Raw genomic sequence first — 20,159 nt, 5'->3', positions numbered from 1 at the left:
GAGGGGCCCGGCACCAAAAAAAAAAAAAAAAAAAAAAAAAAAAGAAAAACATGTACTTAATCTTCTCAAGAACCCAAGTGGACTAAATAAAATGACTAAAAGAAACAATAATGCAGACATTTTCAACCTTTTCCTGTGACACTACAGTTCCTTCAAAGATCCCCAAAGGTCTTAATTTTTAATTTAAACACACCACATAGAAAATGTAAGTGCACAAGTTGGGGAGGTGTAGGAAGGCTTGTCATCTCGAATAAGTAGGGATGAAGAACAATAATTATCCGAAGGTTAGGACTGGCTGCCCAGACAGATATTCAAAGTGTAACTGTTACTCCCTCAGAGCTCCAGTTACTATCAGGGAGTGATGCTGTGGGCAACTGGGAAGATTTAGGTGAAAGCTGAATCTAAAACAAACAAACAAACAAATCTTTAGATGCTTATCAATGATGATGCAATGACCCCCAGCAGCAACATGGAAAAAGCAGAGTTGGAAATTCATTCATTTGTGAAAGTAGGGAGTTGTGAAAGAACTTAAAGAGTAGTGAGAAATCTGATGGTGTTAGATGATAAGGAATATGCCTTTATGTGTATGGGGGTGATTTCTGGGTGGGAGTGAGAGTACAGAGGGGCAGGTTGGGGCTACACTGCAAAACCCCCTCTGCATGCCATGCTCCAGAGTTGGAATTCATTCTTTAGGCACTGGAGAATCATGAGGATTCGTTTCATTCATTCACCATGTATTTATCAAGTGCCTACCATGTGCCAGAAAGGCACTGTGAGAAACACAAAAGTAGTACAACACTGGAGTTGTGCAAATAAAAATGGCTATGGCCAATGTAACAGAATTTCAATGACACATCTCAACTCAGGAACTTGCACTAGGAGACTAGCAAAGCCCAAGCAAAATGAAGATACTGCCACCTTTCCCTTCCATACAAGGAAGTAAGCAGTGACACCTGTAAAACACAAGAAGTGCACACATCCCAAGAATTAAAGAGGATGTAAAAATCCAAGTTATAGAGACACTGTTTTATATTCAATTCCAAGGACTGTGTCTCATGCTCCATTGAATGGACCTAACGGGACATGAGTTAAGGAAATTTAGGGGAGACGGAATTATCTCATTAAACTGTTTGACAGACTAGTCCCTGACCAAGCACAGAAGGCATATTCCCATAAGAATGTTAAGTGGAAGAGGCAACAAAATTTTTTCCATCTTCTGCATCGCTGAGAAACCCTTCGGCTGCAAAACTTCTTTAAAGCATTTGGTCTCGTCAACCTTAAGCCAACAGTTGGTCTTTACACTCAAACTTGGCCTCAAGCTTCTGAAATTTGAATGGCATCACACAGGGTGTCTGTAGGATGGAATGTAAACAACCAGGTGACAACCAGACCCTGTCTATACCATACCTTGATAGGACATTAGCTGGCTGAACAGATGTATGGAGGAAGAAAAGAACATCCTGTCCTTTCTCTGAGTAAAACGTCCTCCAGGCAGTAACGATACAGTTAAACTGTTTTTGTCCAGAACTGATTCTCAACAGTGACAACTTAGGAAGGAGCTAGAATTAGGTGAGTCAAATGAATGACTATCTTTTATAAACAAGAAAAGCAGTTGTTTGATGAACTTCACAAGTATACCTGGAGCCATTAAATACCCACCCCCACGTGCGCGCGCGCACACACACACACGTGCACACCTACAGCAGCATCCTGTACTGCATGGAATACATTCTCTTTCTACATGGAAGCAATGCTCACAATGGTCAACAGCATTTGCCTTTACTGCAGAGGCAGAGCCAACCTATCAGATGGCAACTCAAAATGTGTTTTACTGCCACTGAGAATGCGTAACGGAGACTCTGGATGGGTTTTCATGTTTGTCTTGGCTCTGGCATTTTCCACGTACCCAGTCCTGGGAATCCTAAAGAAAACGTGTCCTGTTCCCAGCCCTGTGCACTGCCCCATTGTGCTCTACTTCCCTCACTGGTGAAAGTGAAAACGAAACCGGCACAAACACTCCATTGTTAACTATGAAATATGTACTGGCAACTGGAAGTTTTCACAAAACAGACCTGGTTGTGTCACGGCAAGGAGAGGTCGAGTGGGAAGGGAGTTACAGGAGCCTTTTCGGCTTCTGAGGTGTGACCTGCACTTTCACTGAGGTGCTGAGGCGACAGGGCTTTGGGTTTTTTCCATTATACTCGGTTCATGCTCTTGGTTTGATTTACTCAGTACTCACTGGCAGCCTTTGCAGGCTTCTGTGGGAGCAACTCGGCTGCCCAAGCCGGGGCACAAACCTTGCCAGGTCCCCATAGTAAATACAACACGCACGAAGAGGAAACAAGCATAAACAATTTATTTTCTCCTGTAAAAGATGACATTGTTCTCTGATCTCTGGTCCTGCTTCACTTTGTCAACTTGGTGGTGCCAACTGGGTGCTGTAAAATGAACTATTCCAAACAGAAACAGAGAAAATAAGCACAGACTGCATGACGTGCACATCCGCGGGGCCCACATCCAGGCAGGTTCTGAGCGTAGGGGGCTGGTGACCTCTCTGAGCATCTCACATCCCGGTGTGGGTGAGCAGGGAGGGCTTCCCTGACCCCCAGCCCACGAGGGCTTCGGAGTCACAGGGCCTCATAGAACTCTGTCCCTATCCTTTATTGCACTTGTCTCTGTTTCTAACTATACATTTCTTTGTGTGACTGTTTGATTAAGATCTGTTTCCCCATTGTGATTATGAGCTCCATGAGAGCAGAGACCTTGTCTGCTTCTATTCACCATGGTCCCTCAGGTTCATTGACAGTGCTTGGCTCATGGAAAGTGATCAATATTTGTTGACTGACTGCCACAACTCCATTTCATTAATTTTCTACCCCATGATTATCAAAAAGTTTCTGAATCCACAAGGTTTCTTTAATGTTTACTAAACGCTACCAATGCTGGCATTAGAAGAGGAAACCATCTATTGCCAGAGGCATAAGGAGAGGATGTAAGCAATTTGTTTTTTTGTGATTCTTGTGGTACTAAATAAATGAGTGATGTTAAATAAGACAATCTGGGGAATCTTATCAGTTCCATATAAAAAAACCCCTGAGTGAACTTTTATAATTTGTAGAGCTGTCAAAAGTCTTCCCATGCTCGCTATTTACTTGTTATCTTTTGATTATTTCTACAGAGTGGAAAATGTTTTCATATGAAGACATATGTTTTTTAATAGGAAAGATAATATGGAAAAAAAGAACTTTGGCGACGGAGAATGTAATTCACTCAGTGAGAATTTTACTAAGTCACTGAAAAGACAGGAGAATATTCTCTCTCTTTCATTATGGTACAAAGTGGATTTTTTCTCCAAACTGTGTGTTAGGCACAGGCATTTGGAGGAAAAATGCTAATTCTCTCCTTTGTCTAATGATTGTATAAAGGCCCTCCAAAAAAACACTGAAAAGTCACTGTAATACTGTTCACTGCAGAACACAAATTGGTTTACGGCAGGCCAATCCTGGACTTCATCCCAGCATGTGAAGTTACTGAGGCCCCAAAAGGAATGACCTCATTTTAAGGTATAGCCTCCTCTCTATCCACAGGTGGCTTCACGGTGGCTGTCCTGGGGAGTGACTGGTTCTAACTGCACGGGTGTTGGCAATTACATCTGGATATAAAAACCCCAGCACTGCTCTGAACGGCCCCCAAAGTGGTCTCATGTCATACAGTGAGCATAGCACGATGCGTGCGCTGTCGTGAACAGGCACTTGGATGATTTTAAGGGAGCAGATACACACAGGAGTGAATCAAGAGAACACCTGATTTTTCCTAAGCAATGATACATTTACAAGAGGTTCCAGTATTCACAACTGTGGCAAAAGAAGTTTTATTCTGAGGTCTACATAAATAACAAGTTAACCAGGAGGTACAAGTTCATGCCTCAGTGTTCCCCACTGTGTCAAAATATGACATGAGCTAGTTGTTTTTTAATTACAATTTTAACAAGACTTAAAACATGTTTCAAAAAATGGATTGTTGAATATTTGTGGAATCTCTGCATACCCTCTGTAGAACCCAAGAGGTCTACAGAACCTAGTTTGATACCCTCTGAAGTATTGGATCCCACCGTGGGGAGAAGAGGAAGGGAGAGGGGATGATGGGAGAGATCCAGAATATAAACATCAGTGCTCTCCAAGCCATTTATAATCTATTTGGCGAACTCAGACTTAACCTGGTTATAAACTGCTCGTCTGAGTCTCAGTTTCCCCACTTTCAAAATGAGATGGTTGATAAGGAGTTCCCAAACCACCAAATCCAATGGCAACAGTATCACCCTACATGCTGTATGGGTCAGTTCAGGAAAAAAAAATATATATATATAGGGATTTTTCATCATAAACAGAGAAGTCAAGACCTGCTCTCTCCCTGAGCTGCTGTTCATAGGGCTTCATGATGATCAGAGTCATCGTCGGGCCGCTGGTGATGGGCCAGGCCCTGCTTCTAGGGCTCGCCCTGTCAAGACGCGGGTGTGCGATTGGGTATGACCCAACCTGCCCGCTCAGAGGTTGGTCTCTACTTCCCTTTCATACTGACAGACAAAAATGAGTTGCACTACACACTGCATCCAACACGGGAAGTTCTTAGAAATGTTGACTTGAGAATGACTATCAATACAATTTTAGTTAGTTGTATAGTCATTCTATTGAATAAGCATACAGAGGCAGACCTCAGAGATATCATGGGTTGGGTACCAGACCACACAATAAAGCGAATATGGCGATAAAGCGAGTCCTATGAATTTCTTGGTTTCCAGTGCCTATAAAAGTTGTGTTTACACTATACTATAGTCTATTAAGTATGCAACAGCATTATGTCTTAAAAAATGTACATGCCTTACTTAAATAATACTTTATTGCTAAAAAATTCAGCAGCACATAATCTTTTTGAAATAGTAACATCAAAGATCTCTAATCACAGATCACCACGATAAATATAATACTGAAAAAGTTTGAAATACTGCTAGAATTACCAAAATGTGACACAGAGACATTAAATGAGCAAGTGTTGTTGGAAAATGGCGCCACGATGCAGGGTTGCCACAAAATGTCAATTTGTAAAAAATGCAGTGTCTGCTAAATGCAATAAAATGGAGTGCAATATAACGAGGTATGCCTGTATTCTTGAAATGCATCTGCCATAAAGATTATATATAATCACATCGGTCATGTTTGTACATGTCATTTACGTGCAATGGAAAGAAGCTCCCTCTAACCTGTTCTCTGGTTTTCCACAAATGTAGTTATTTCAATACAGGTCACAGAAGTTGATTTTCAGGGTTTCACAGAAACTCTTCTGATGAGTAGAACCCATGCCAGGCACTGAGTAACAGGCCCCACTTCTCTTCACATCCCCAGCTCCTCCCTGCAGGACAAGGGGCCTCACGCAGTGTTTATGGCCACCCCAGTCTGTGTGTCCCCATTCTGTCCGATGTCTGAAAACTGCTGCCCCTTATGCGTGGGGTGAGGACACAGGTGGCCCAATCTGCCATTAGGAGGAAGGACTGAGAAGAGCCCGTGCAGTTCCCATTCAGTCAGGGAATTCCAATGCCCTGAGTGCGGCTGGGTCTCAGGCACCCTGGATTCTGCGCCCCATCAAGGGAGGCAAGGCAGGAGCAGGGCCAACGCAGGCTCCTCTAAAGCATGAAACCCAGGCCAGGGGCCCATCCTGCCTGGGTCTAAGGCATTCACTGTAGCCATCCACATCTTGATTCTACACCCTTGAGAGAAATAGGTATAAACGACCCTTCCTCTCCACGGGTACATGTGCACTCTGACTGTATACTGAGCAGCAAGAACCCAATACTCCCTAAGGACACCTGAAGGTCATGCAGGAGGCACCCAGTTAAGGGCACTTAGCCCTCCCTTATCAGATGAAGACAAGCAGGGTCGTTTGGCCCTATGTTATACCAACTACAGCCACAACTAAAGCCCGGACTTACGATGACTGTTCTAAATTAATTTCTACCCCAAAGGCCAACTCTTTCAAGGAGCTTACAGCCTGATAAATAAAACCCCTACATAATAACAAACAAGATAGAAAGCAGTATTATGAAAGACATTAATAAGATGTTACTCTGGAAACAATAAGGGAGGACGGCGGGGGGTGGGGGGGGCATTAATTTCTGCAGGGGGTACCAGAATGGGACATTTGAGTCAGGCTTTGGAAGGTAAGTATTATATTATAAGCATTTCTCCTGGCAGCAAAATGTCAGTTTCGAATCAGTTAACTTGTAAATTTCTTTAACATCCCACAAATCAAGTTGATTCCCAGTTCCTGTATGACATAACCCACTAAAAAATGTGTATTTCCAGGAAGTGGAGTGTAGTCTTTTTCTCTTCAAGAAATACAAAAAATAAATACCAGTTCAGTCTGAAAAAACTGATCCCAGGCCTTTATGTGTCACTGTGTGTACATAAACCAATGTATCAGTATAGAAATGGATTTTTCCTTAAAAAGAAAAATAAACAGTGGGAAAAAATTTTAATGCGGTACCCTACAGGAATCATATTCTTTATTATTGACATTAAGTTCCAACTATGACTCTTTCAAATAAAGTCTGAATTTGTTCCAGTGTCTTTCCCAGTTGCTAATATTTTTTACTTTATGCCACATAAGAAATACAGAGTATGCAATACAAATTACATACTGAAAAATCAGGTATTTACGACTGCCTTTCCCCTTTTCTGTATGAAATCATTTGTCTCCATTTTCCTGTCTGAACATATCAACTTTCAGCAAGAATGGAATGTTAATTGGTGTTACGCACAAGCTGGGCTATCATTCCTCAAATTTAATAAGAAAAAAAAAAACAAACAAACCCAACTGGGTTTCCTGTTTTTATTTATGGTTTTCAGTACCCAATTGGGGGGGGATCAAAATACAGTGTCTCAGTTACAGCTCATCCTTCCCTCAATTAATGTACCAAAGGAGACTGGTTCCTTCCATCTGCTCCCCTGATGACTGTCCGGATCGCAAAGCCTATTCAAGCTTCTCCCCAGGGCCCTGAAACAACATACGAAACTACTTCCTAGGGAAGCTGCAGCCTACCTCACCCTTCCCACTGGGGAAACACACAGACTCAGCCCTTTCTGGTGTGATTATATAAGAACACAAGGGCTCACTTGACCCAGCCCAAATCGGAGACTTATCCTTTAAACACCGTCTTGTGTCCTGTCTTCTCAAAAGTGACGGTGTATGTTGGGCAAAGAGGAAACAAAAATGATTTATCTTTCAACAATAGTGACACATTCTAAGGAATCCTCTGTAAAAATTCTGATGCCCTAGGTAAAGTGTATAATGTTGGAAAAGTATGTGATCTTACACATCCAGGTTCTAGTATCTGTATTTCCAGGGCGAGGAAGCAGAACACTTTTGCAAATTGAATGTTTTTCTAAGGCAAGTTATCTCTCTTAGAGAATTTCCAACTCCCCTCCTGAATTTCTACTTCTCAGCTGAGGCATTACTGGAATTTGGGGAAACAATTCTTTGTTGCGCAGAATATTAGCCTCCTTGTGGCCACCACCATCCCCCAAGTTGTTATGATGACCAAAGATGCCGTCACACATTTCTCAACAATGTTTCCCCCTCCCCCCAGGGCAGTGCTGCCCTTAACTGAGAACCACTTTGAGGCTAAAGATGGACTATATGTAGAAAATGGCATACTGACCCAAGAAGATTCTTTTACTTAAGGCTTAATATAATGCTTTGAGGGCAATGTTTGTAGACTTCACGGAATCAAAGGGATTCTCCATATCAACCTCCTGCCCCAAATAAGTAGCACAGCAAAGGAACATTACTTGGCTTAAAAAAAAAAATCTATGCGTGAATTCACTGCATGGAAAACAGGTCCTTCAAAGACAAGGGATGTTAATGCCTGCTTCCAGGCTCCTCTTTGTATATTTTGGGTACAGAATTTCATGAAAATTCATCTCAGAAACAATGAACTATAAGGAGAAATAGAAGCTAACCAGAGCGAGTAGCTAGTATGGTTTTGGGTCTGAATGAGAAATAAAACAGAATAACTGTCATTCTTTGCCAAAATAGAGCCTTTGAGTTTACTCTTCGTATTTTGGCTTGGATGAAGGCTTCACCCGGCAGGGTGGTGCTACTTGTTCACGGATCATCCAAGTTCACTGTAAATTTAATTTCTTAACAGTCCACGCACCACAGCTTCACAGGAGTGCTTTCACACACCTGTGCAGGTACCTGGCTGTTTCTCAAACTAGGATGCTGCAGACAGGTCAACATTCCTGGTGCTCTCTCCTCGCTGACCTTGAGCTCTGTTTCCCTAGACACTATATATGCAGCTCTGAACACAGTGGTTATGGCAAAAAGCCACATGGCAAAACCATTTGGAAACTTGTAACTGATTCCTTTCTAGTGGCTAAGAAGCAACCGTCTATTTCTGCAATGGGTTCTGTCCACAACAAGCCCAGCCCGGATATGTCTGTAGTTGTAAGCATAACACTTTCCTCCTACTGCCTGCTATACAAAAAGTGCAAAGACATTCTGTCCACCAACTGACCACGGGCAGTAATAACATCAGGGGCCTGGAATGGGGGCAGTTTGTCATTCAAAAGCAGAAAACTAAGTTTAATGAAAGAACAGCACTTTCTCACTCACCACTGAGGTAAGAGCCATCTGAAAACTGTAGATGCGGGCAAGGCCGAAGTCAGCCAGTTTTATTTGTCCACTGCTGGTCACCAGAATGTTCTGTGGTTTTAGATCACGATGTACCACTCGGTGAGAATGAAGAAAGTCCAGACCTCGGAGAAGCTGAAACATCATATCCTAAATAAAACCAAAAAAGGAAATCAATCAATGGTCAAAAGAGAAATTCAACATGCTAAATCCTCAGCACTTAGAAAAGTGCCTGGCATACAGAAAGCATTGCATAAATATTTGCTGAATGAATGAATTTGTTTCCCCCTACTGCTCCACTCTCCCATTTTCAAGATCACTACAAAAAATTTCACTCTTGACCTGTATTTCATTAATGAAAGGATGATTTAAAAATAGTTTCAGATGGCATAGGAAATATTCTGGGAGGATACACACCAAACTGGTGTCCATGGTTAATGGTGGGGAGAGGAAGTAGCTGGTGAGAGAGGGACACTTTTTGCTTCATATACTTTTATAGGATTTAATACATGATTCCAACAATTAAAATCCAATAAACAAGGGCTTCCCTGGTGGCGCAGTGGTTGAGAGTCCGCCTGCCGTTGCAGGGGACACGGGTTCGTGCCCCGGTCCGGGGAGATCCCACATGCCGTGGAGCAGCTGGGCCCGTGACCCATGGCCGCTGATCCTGCGCATCCGGAGCCTGTGCTCCGCAACGGGAGAGGCCACAACAGCGAGAGGCCCGCATACCACAAAAAAAAAAAAAAAAATCCAATAAACAATGATAACATTAATCGTAGTTCTTATTATTATTATAGCACCTATTACTTAGCAGTCACTATGTGTCAAGCATTGCTCTAAACACCTTCTCTTTAGTCACTCACTTAATCCACACCACAACACTGAGGTAAACAATATCACTGACCCATCTTAAGGTCAAGAAACTGATACACCGTAAGTGTATATAATTAGCCCAAAGTAACACTACTAGCAAAAGACAGAGTCTTGATTCAAACCAGAGTCCAGGAAAACTGGACTCAAATCCCCAATGCACTTCTTCATTAGATCAATGATTGAATGAGCATGGAAAACCGGGTAAACCATTTGACCTCGCCAAGCCTCAGTACTCAGGTCTGTAAAAGTAGGAAAACCTACTTCATAGGATCACTGTTTGTAAAGCACTGACAGTAGTCAGCATTCAATAAATGGCAGCACTTACTGCTGACGGTATCAGCTAGCGTGGAGGAGGGGTGGCATTCAGAAAATAAGCCAACGTCACATCTTTTTCTAATTTTAGAGCTGATAAAATCAGATATAAAATTTAAAACTCGGAAACTGTCCGAAAGTAGGAATTTAAGATAGTGACCATGATATGGCCCCCTGAAACCTGGGGTTAATAAGACTGACCTACCCCCCTCCCCAAATATTGTGAGAACGGTGTGTAAAGGGAGGATGGAATGATTTTGTTCATATAAAGGTTAGAGAAATGATTAGGCAGCATCAGGGGCTTCAGAGCTGGCAGGGGCTGAGAGGACACACTTGTTCATCAGCTGGACTGTATTTGGTTATTGGTTTACAGTATTGGTATTTCCTTCAGGGAGTTCTATCTTTATATCCTGGCTTATTCAAAACCAAAGCCTTAGTTTTCCACCTATAAAAAGGAGAAAACAGCGCTTACTTTTCATAATACGAGATTTAAATGAAGTAACGCATGTAAAGAGGTAGCTTCTGGCACACGGTTAGCATTCAGCAAATGATAATCGTTGAAGTGTCCCGTTTCCTGGGGGAGACAGAGTAACAAACAACTAGAAGAAAATGTGGCCAGTGCCACAAGGTCAGTGAACAAAGCACCAAGCAAGTGTGCAATGACACAGGTGTACTGGAATCCTTTTGGAGCTCCACCTAAATGGATCTGATGAACTGGCTGGGGTTACCTTCTAAGTTTCCAAAGATGAAAACCCTGGAGAAGACTGCACTGTTGAGGGACAGACAGTCCTTCAAGACTTAAGAACCACTGAGGGTAAAACAACTTGGAATGAATAAACAAGAGTGTGAAAATGAAGCACAAAATGTTAACGAAAGTAATCTACTGCAGCAGCAAATAAGTCTTTATTGGAAACACATGCACATGACTTGTAAGCAGTGGATTTTAAACAGCATGACTAACCTAAACTAATGTCATGCTGGCTTGTCATCTTTAGCTTCTTATAAACTAAGCACCAACCATTTAAAACAGTACAAAGAATAAATGTGCTTGGTTCATGTTTCATTGTTCAAACAGTTTAAGCAGCCAGTTAGTAGAATAAATATGTAAAAATTTGAACCAATTAATTATACTAATAAGGCCCATCTTAATTTATGAAAAGCCTGAACTACTGAGTTTAAATGCATATGTATTGCTTTTATTTGTGTATTTATACAGCAACACTACATTTTTCTTAATTGTAAAATTGGTACATACTTAATGCATATTTTATTAAAAATCCAGAGGAGGAACAAAATTCATGCAAAATCCCACCACTCAGAGAAGAGAGAAAACTCTACTGTTAACTCTTATCTTTCACGTCTTTTAAACAGATACTGCTGTATTTGGAGGTATAAATATATCTCTATATAATATATAAATATTATAAACAATATAATCACAACAGTATAATATTAATATATAAATATAACATATATTTATAAATAAAAATTGTTATTTTGTACACATTTTACAGTTGTTTCAAAAACATTTAACAATTCATTATGAATATTTTGCCACTTCAACAAAATTCTTCTAAAATATAACTTTTTTATACAATATGATTTTTAATGGCTGCATAGTTTTCCTTCCTATGCCATAATCATTATTATTTGGTTTTAGTTGTGTTATTTTGGTACATATACTAAGAGTCTAGTTCTCCTCTGTTTAAAGGCTAGTGTAGATGAAAAATGACTTTTTAACATCATATAAAAAGCACAGTTTAGGCAGTGAGAACACATGTACTGGCACTAACATTGATTCCATGTAAATGACACCTATGGATGTATAAAAAGTTGGTTCTACATAAGAATGACCACTCTTTAGATTTTATTAGGCTACTTAAAAATTTTTTTGGTTAGCAAACTGGGTTTTCTTTTAAACCTATAATATCCAGCTATAATTAGAGTTTTGAACTAGTGAGACTTGAGTTAACGATTTTTTAAAAAATTGCCAAAAACCTCATTTCCTTCAGTAATTCCACTGTGAGGTAGGTTGATGAGCATTATGGGCTTGTAATAAGTATGATTTGGGGACCCACCCCAATCTTTCATCGGAACATCTAATCTTTCATCAGAACATCTAATCTGAAAAGGGAACACCTAATCTGAAAAGGGAAATATATGCACCTATGTTAGGAACTCTGGTCACAAACAGAATGAGAACTCTGGTCCCATTTCCTGAGAATTATATGAATGAATCAACTGTAACACTAAACAAGGCAAGAAAATAAAAAACACCTTTCCTTCAGAATCACAAACAGTGCTTTGATCAAAGACATTTCAAAGGATTCTCTACTTAAGCTTATCATCTGTTCTATCTCAATTTATAGTATCATGAGACATACTTTTAAATTAGCTCCTTAAGATTTTAAACTAAATTAATCCATCTTACACAAGACTCAAACATTTCACAGTAATCCTAGCGATGCAATGCAATGAAACTACGGATACTGCCAATTAAGTTAAACATAGGTTTAAAACCTTTTAATGTTACAATGCACAATTCTGGTATAAAATGTCTGGTCACACTAATGATAAACAGTCACTGGAGGCCCTCAATCTGTATCTTTCTGAAACATGTGACATGGGAGCATGTTTTAACAGGATACCAGCATGGAATGAAGTCTGGCTCCCAGTGACTTTAGATGGGGTTTTATCCTTGGCAACTCCCCTAAAAAGACTCTGGACTTCGGTCTGAACACCAGAAGTCTTCAAAGCCTTGTAACAACAATTAGTTTCTCTTAGGTGTTCTAGAGCAGTAATCCTCTTACTTCTTTGAAAACAAAACGAACAAGCAAACTGAAAATCTACCTCAAGCTTTTCTAATGGGAAAAAGTTTTATCACTGGGTCTTTTTTTCCAACTACACAAAAGGTATGATTAGTTTCAAAAGATACTGAAGGGCTTCCCTGGTGGTGCGGTGCTTAAGAATCTGCCTGCCAATGCAGGCATACGGGTTTGAGCCCTGGTCTGGGAAGATCCCACATGCCGCGGAGCAGCTAGGCCCGTGTGCCACGACTACTGAGCCTGCGCTCTAGAGCCCGTGAGCCACAACTGCTGAGCCTGCGTGCTACAGCTGCTGAGGCCCGTGAGCCTAGAGCCCGTGTTCCGCAGCTGGAGAGGCCGCTGCGGTGAGAAGCCCGCACACCACAGCGAGGAGTAGTCCCCGCTTGCGGCAGGTGGAGAGAGCCTGTGCACAGGAGTGAAGACCCAATGCAGCCAAAAATAAATAAATAAGATAAATAGATATTGAAAACAGCAACTTATTCCATACAGTAAATCACAAAACTGACAGCTCTCAATAGACAATTCTGTATTTTTGGATGCATCTACCTAAATCTAAGTGATGTATTCACATCCTCAAGGTTTTAGCAACAAAAGTATACATCAGTAGCTTATCTACTTAAAAATTAAAAATAAGACATATACAACTTGTACAAGGATAATCATTTTTTTCTCCTTACAATGTGTAAATCACAGTCTTTTCAAATTTGTTATCCAAGTTTTGACAGAAGTGTCTTCATAACGATTTGTTTCTTATGAAGATCTCCCACCCAGTTTGCTTCTTATGAAGGATGTTAAAGGAATCTAACAGATCCACACCACAAAGGATTTTTTTTACACTAAACTGGTAACATGTTGACTTAAGGTAGGGATTATAATTACCGGAAGGGAAGTAACAGATCATGTGATGATAAAGTCATAAAGCAGAGGACTACTGACAATAATGAGGGCCAGTCCCGGGATCTCTTTGTTTTTCCTTTTTTGCTGATTACTAACATATATTTGAAAATTTTAACTGTGGTAAGATACACATAAAATTTCCCATCTTAACCATTTTTAAGTGTATAGTTCAGTAGTAAGTATATTCACACTGTTGTATTGTACAACCAACCTTCAGAACTTTTTCTATCTTGCAAAACTGAAACTCTTCCTAGAATTTTTTTTTTTTTTCGGTACGCGGGCCTCTCACTGTTGTGGCCTCTCCCATTGTGGAGCACAGGCTCTGGACGCGCAGGCTCAGCGGCCATGGCTCCCGGGCCCAGCAGCTCCGCGGCATGTGGGATCTTCGCGGAACGGGGAACGAACCCGTGTCCCCTGCATCGGCAGGCGGACTCTCAACCACTGCACCACCAGGGAAGCCCGCAAAACTGAAACTCTTATACCCACTAAACAGCTCTTCACTTCTCCCTTCCTCCCAGACCCGGTAACCACCCTTCTATTTTCTGTTTCTGTGAATTTGGCCACTCTAGATACCTCATATGAGTGGAATCGTAATGTATTCGCTTTTTTGTGACTGGCTTATTTAATTTAGCATAATGTCCTCAAAGTTCATCCATGATGTAGCACGTGTCACAATTTCCTTCCTTTTTAAAGCTGACTAATATTCCATTGTGTGGATATACTACATTTCGCTTGTCCCTTCATCTGCTGACGGACACTTGGGCTTTTTATGGCTATCGTGAAGAATCCGCTATGCACATAGGTGTATAAATACAAATCTCTCTTTGTGACCCTGCTTTCAGATTCTTTCAGATGTATATGCCCAGAAGTACAATTGCTGAATCTAGTCCCAGGAAATTTTAAAAATCACAGTTCTCCTGTGAAATGTGCTACAATATTACTATATAAGCAATGAAGTAGTGAATAACGAAGCCTAGTCCTGGGTAGTCAATCAGGTGGGTTCATTCATGCACTGGAGATTTCACTCACTCCTTCCACTTTTGCGCTCAAGGAGAGTCTGCCTGAAGTTACCACATCAAGCTTATTGTAATGTCCACACCGTACTCTACTTCAAAACTTGACAGTGGCTTCTTCACACTTTCACTGATCAATTCACAATGTTAACAATGGGGAGCAAAGACTGCATTACAAACAGGATCCCCCTACTTCTCACTCTGGTCCATAGGAGCACCCAGAGAACGCTTCATCCCAAATCACAAAGGGCAAAACAAATTCCGACAAAGCAAGAGGAGGGCTAAAGCAGGCTCCTTAAAGCTTCAGATTACCTGGCAAGTAGTAATTGGTAAACTGAAAGTAAGTAATAAATGGGAGGACCTGGAGATGAGCCACAAGCCACATGGCAGCTTTGTTCCAAAGGGAGGGGAGGAGAGATCTAGCTGAGGAAGGCAACACACGGCCTTGGGGCTCTTCAGCAGAAACAAAGACAAGGCCCCTCCCTCATTGCAAGTGCTGGCTTTCTACTTTTACTGCTTCTATGCCACTGGATGAAAGCATAATAAAAGTGGTTTCCTATATAAATTTTATTAACAAAATACGTATTCTGAAGAGAGAATGAAAAGGAGCCATGTATTGTTCATTCCTGGAAGTGATGATAACGCTAAGTAAAGGATCAGTCTCAACTAACTAGAAATAAGAAAATCACCACTGATTTTCACCAAGCCTGGAAATATTGTTGGTGTATGAGGGAAAATGCAATGGCTAAATGGACAGTCTGAAAGAAGGAATCATTACCTCATCATGACGGCTATTATTAACCCACAGTGGAAAGTCATTGGGAACTGAAACTACAAATAACGATGTTAATTATAACTTCTTCAGAGCAAGGTGTAAAAATCAACATTGCATAAACAAGAAAATACAAAGTATAAGTGACTAGGTTGTTGGTTAATGCCCCAAATGGTTTTTGTTCTAGACACGTTGTTTTGTGATCCTTTTAAAATCATTTAACAATATACTGTGGATATTTCCCCATTTTAACACATACTCTTTATAATAAATTTTTTTAACAGTATGTTTTTTAATGGCTGTATCTGGACAAAATACCTTCATGTCTTTCCCCATTCTCCTCAATTCCCTCTTTTGAGAATCTTCTTCTCACTCCGTACTTCCCTCCTCTCCAAACGAGGTAATGTATTAGAGAAGATGGTTTTCCACAGAGTGGAGCATATTATAATTGGCCTACTGTAGCAGACATTGTCGGTTGCCAGCCATGAAGGACTGGTCCAAGGCAACCACACTCCCGTTTGCTAGGAATTGATCTAGAGATGGGCATGGGACCCAGTCCTGGCTAATGAGGCATATGGGCAAGGTTTGGAAAGCATTTTTCTCCTAAAATAAGAAGACCACTGTAGAAAACTCTCTGCTGTACATCCTCCTCACCTCCCAGCCCTCACTCTCCACCTGTGCATCTTACACCAAATGCTACTGCTTCAGGGCATGAACTTGCTACTGTAGCAATCACCGAAACATAAAACTCCTAGGATGGTAGAGCATAAAGATGGAAAGAGTCTGGGTCTTTGATGACATCACTGAAGAGCTGAATCAACTTTGGGGCTGCCCACCTCTAGCCTTGTAGTTAGGGCAACAATAATGCTCTAACTTCAAGCCATTTTTTCATCGTGTTGTATAATTTGCAGTTGAAAATTATTCTAATGAATGTAACTTAACTAAAATTATATTAAGTAAAACCTGTTAAGTAAGGTCACAACCTTTCATTTATAGCCCCCCCCCCACCAAAATGCCCCCCATGGGGTCTGTACCAACATTCTTGTGTTGCCAATTATCCCATCCAAGTGGTTATCCTTTTGTCTTTGAGATTTATACCTCCTTCAATTAATGCTGACAAAATCCCCTTTCTCATTGCTATCATTTGCTGTCAATCCTTCATATTCCTCAGGGACTGTGGCTCATCCTCTCTAGCCCACACTCACCATATTCCTGCCTGGCTTCAGCATCCCAAGAACACCTTAGCTTCAGAGAACTCTGATTTCTTCAACTCCATTCAATTTTGTGCCATCTACTCCCACAGCTAAAACCAGGAATGTGTTGTTACTTAACTCTCATCTTTTTTTAATTAAAAATTTTAAAAGTTACTTTAATTACATTTATTTGGATATCAAAATACCACTTACATTTACATAAACTTATTAGACAGCATAATTAATTAAACTTGGAGAGCAACTTCGTGCGTCATTCGTTAAATCTGCCAATTCCCTCAAGTCTCTGGTTCCACGGTCACTCTATCTTACCCTCTATACAAAGCTTTGTCCTCAATTAGCCCAACTGCTCTCTTTTTCAGCTGTTATATCTGTGCTGCAGAGAGCTGTTAAGGGGGAAAAATGATCACATACATGTCTACTTTCAATATGAAGTCAGTCCCCCAACCCTGACTACATTAGTGCCACCAGGTAATCGTACAGGTCCCTAGTTAGCCCTCGCTGTCCCTGTAGGCTAAATTTTCACTGCTGTCCCCCTACCTTATCACCTCTCTTCCTTCTCTTAGCACACTAGTGTGCACTCCACTTCCGAGAGAAATGCCGACGATCAAGGGAAGGCTATCAGCTCCCTGTGCTTCACCTGTACACTTATAAGCACTGGCATCTACCCCTCTCCCTCACCTCCTGGTGGAAAAGCTTTCTTTCCTTCTATGCAGTATTCATCTTCTTCCTATGCTCTAGCTCTCCTTCATTCCAGCTTCCTTAAGTCCTTCTCCTCGCTCGATTAACCATTCCCCTTTTCTGTAAATCTGGGGCTTCCCTTTCTATTGTCCCTTGACAAGCAACCCCCTTCTTTCCTTAGCCAGGGGTCTTGACTCGGCGGTGCACATTTTCTCATTCCCCATCCACACCGCATCGCTGCAGTGAATGGAGATGCGGCAGCTCTTGGAAGATCACCAGTGACCCACCTGGCTCGCAACACCAATAGGATGTTCCACTCCTAACTGAATCCTGCCGTGGCCTTTCACAATGGATCCCTCCCTCCTCTTCACTGTTCTCCAAAATGGAAAGATCTTCTAAGTTTCTGATTAGAAATGTAATGAATCTTCACTGTTAAATTTTAAAAAATCAAAACACAAGGAAGAAAAGGAAAGAAATACCACCCACGATTCCTCCATCCAGAGGTAACCACAGTTAACATATTCGTGTATCCTTTCATAATTTTTCTATACATGTATACTCATATAGTTATTTTCTGTTTTATAAATGAAATGCTAGTGTATACAATTTTGTAATTGTCTTTTCCACATCATAATGTATATTGAACGCATCTGCATGTCAATAAATACAGGTCTATTGCTCGATTTTTTTGATGTGGGCCATTTCTGAAGTCTTTACTGAATTTGCCACAATACTGCTTCTGTTTTATGTTTTGGTTTTTGGCCAAGAGGCATGTGGGATCTTAGCTCCCCGACCAGGGATCGAACTCACAGCCCGTGCATTGGAAGGCGAAGTCTTAACCACTGGACCACCAGGGAAGTCCCTATTGCTCAATTTTTAATGGTTGTGTGCTATTCTGTTTTTTTAATATACTACCTTAGGCAAAGGTTTTAAGCATGTATTAAATTATCCACTTTTTAAATGCCATTTTTATCATGTTCTATATTACTTGAGCTTGTTTCTGGATTTTGACTCACTTGGTTCAATTTAGAGTACTTTCTCTTTTAATAATAAAATATTTAGAATATATTTTCATATCAGGTAGGGCTGGTTTCCTCTTCCCATTCTCTGTAAAATGTTCCGGGATATTCTTACATGTTACTATTCTGGACTGATTTTAAGATCATTTTATTGACTTCCCATATCTTCCCTCAAATTCTTTTAGTATTTTCACTGATTTTTTAAGAAATTATAGATTAATTGGGGGAAAACTGATACTTCTACAATAGTGAGTCTTTCTTTACACAACATGGTATGGTTCTTTTTTTATTCAAGTCTTCTTCTAGGTCCCTCAGTAAAGTTTTGTCATTTTAAAAAATATAATTCCTACACCTCTGAGGCCCCCACTAGAGTGGATCTCACTCTCATCCTTCCTTACATGGACTATTCTGTTTCCCCACCAATCTCCTTCCTCAAATCCATCATTTACTCTCTGGCAAAGCTGATCTTAAACCTGCAAAGGTGATCTGCAAACCTGAACCTGTCAGATCATTCTCATGCTTGAACACCCTCAGACAAAGCCCACCTAGCTCTCTGGCCTTGCCTCCTGGAATTCCTGTGGACTTCCTCCATCTTCACTCACTCACTGCCTTACGGCCCCATCTTCTGATGAGAACTAGGGTCTGTTTTAATCACTCTTCCTCCAAATACACTAGACTCCCAGCCCACTGTATTAACAGGTACCAATAAATGTTCAATGACTTTTCAGAGAGAAGTGAGGCCCAAACTAAATTGGAAAGGCCTGTTCTTAATTCTGAAAGTCTAAAGCTTGCTAGCATTTTAGGGTTTCTAGGAGGGTCCTTAGAAATCATCTGTTATTATTCACTGAGTGCACTGTATGTCTCTCTTTGCATATGACCCAACTTTCTAAGGTGGTTTTAAGTTGCTTTTTACCTATCCTGGCACTGATTTTTCTACGGAGCCTCCAACTGTTGAGGCTCCCTCAAACTATCCTATGGGTGTTTTCACGGGATAATAACAACTTACTATAAAGATGCAAGATAAACTTTTACTTAATCAATATATATATTCAGAAGCTACTACTGAGTAGGGAAAAACATTACTAATGAATTTTTTTACATAATTAACTTCGGTTGCTTTCCCAGCTTAAATAAGAACTAGAATTTGTGATATTATTTCCTTATGTTACGCATTAATGCTGAACTGTGTGCATTCCAATACAGAGAGGGGGAGAGGAGCAAAGGAAAGTGTTCTCTGAAAAGAACACAGCTTCATTTGGTCGAAAAAATGGTCTTTACAAGAGTTTTTATTATAGGTCGTAAAACACTGCTTACCACAATGTACCTCTTCCTTGAAAAAGAAAAGCAATCCCTGCAGTGGTGAGAAGCCGAAAACAACACACTGAGCGTATTCGTGCCTCCTTCCCATAAACACATCTGTGCATATTATCTGTTTTGGGTTGAGCTGCATGCACAGCTGTTTATGGGGGCTCAGAAGAGGCAGCGCTTCAACATTTTTTATTTTGTGTTGTTTCAAGGACTGAATTTTTAAGCTGAAGCCTGTTAGGAGAGAGGCAGCAAATGCATCTCCAGGGGAAGGAGGACCATATGCTCCTGGCTAATAACTGCTTCAATCTACTGGAAGAAGAGACTCTGGGTGGTCATATCTAGTCAGGAAAAGCATGGAGGCCAAGAGAAAAGGGGGGATCTTTAGGCTAAATAGAACTGAAGAGCATTCACCAAGGCAAAAAACAAACAACAACAACAAAAAAAAACACGAGAACTTGGTTAAGAACCTCACGAGAACTTGGTTAAGAACCTAAGGACTATCTTACAAAGAATTCAGCAAGTTAACATTAAAATAGGCCATTCAATAGGAACTGTCTAGGGAA

The 20,159-nt window shown here is 40.8% G+C and overlaps 1 protein-coding gene across 1 annotated transcript in view; it reads right to left on the bottom strand.

Moving 5' to 3' along the window:
- Window positions 1–20,159, bottom strand: part of CDK6 (cyclin dependent kinase 6) — a 219,279-nt gene that overhangs the window by 105,164 nt on the left and 93,956 nt on the right. Inside the window, exon 3 of the mRNA XM_007461886.1 lies at window positions 8,668–8,835. Coding sequence (XP_007461948.1) covers window positions 8,668–8,835 — 168 coding nt within the window. The remainder of the gene's footprint in view (window positions 1–8,667; window positions 8,836–20,159) is intronic.

Source organism: Lipotes vexillifer, unplaced genomic scaffold (genome assembly GCF_000442215.2).
Source record: "Lipotes vexillifer unplaced genomic scaffold, Lipotes_vexillifer_v1.1 scaffold663, whole genome shotgun sequence".
In the NCBI taxonomy this organism is placed as follows: domain Eukaryota; kingdom Metazoa; phylum Chordata; class Mammalia; order Artiodactyla; family Lipotidae; genus Lipotes; species Lipotes vexillifer.
The sequence above is the reverse complement of the archived record's forward strand: the minus strand, read 5'-3'. Positions and strand labels throughout refer to the sequence as shown.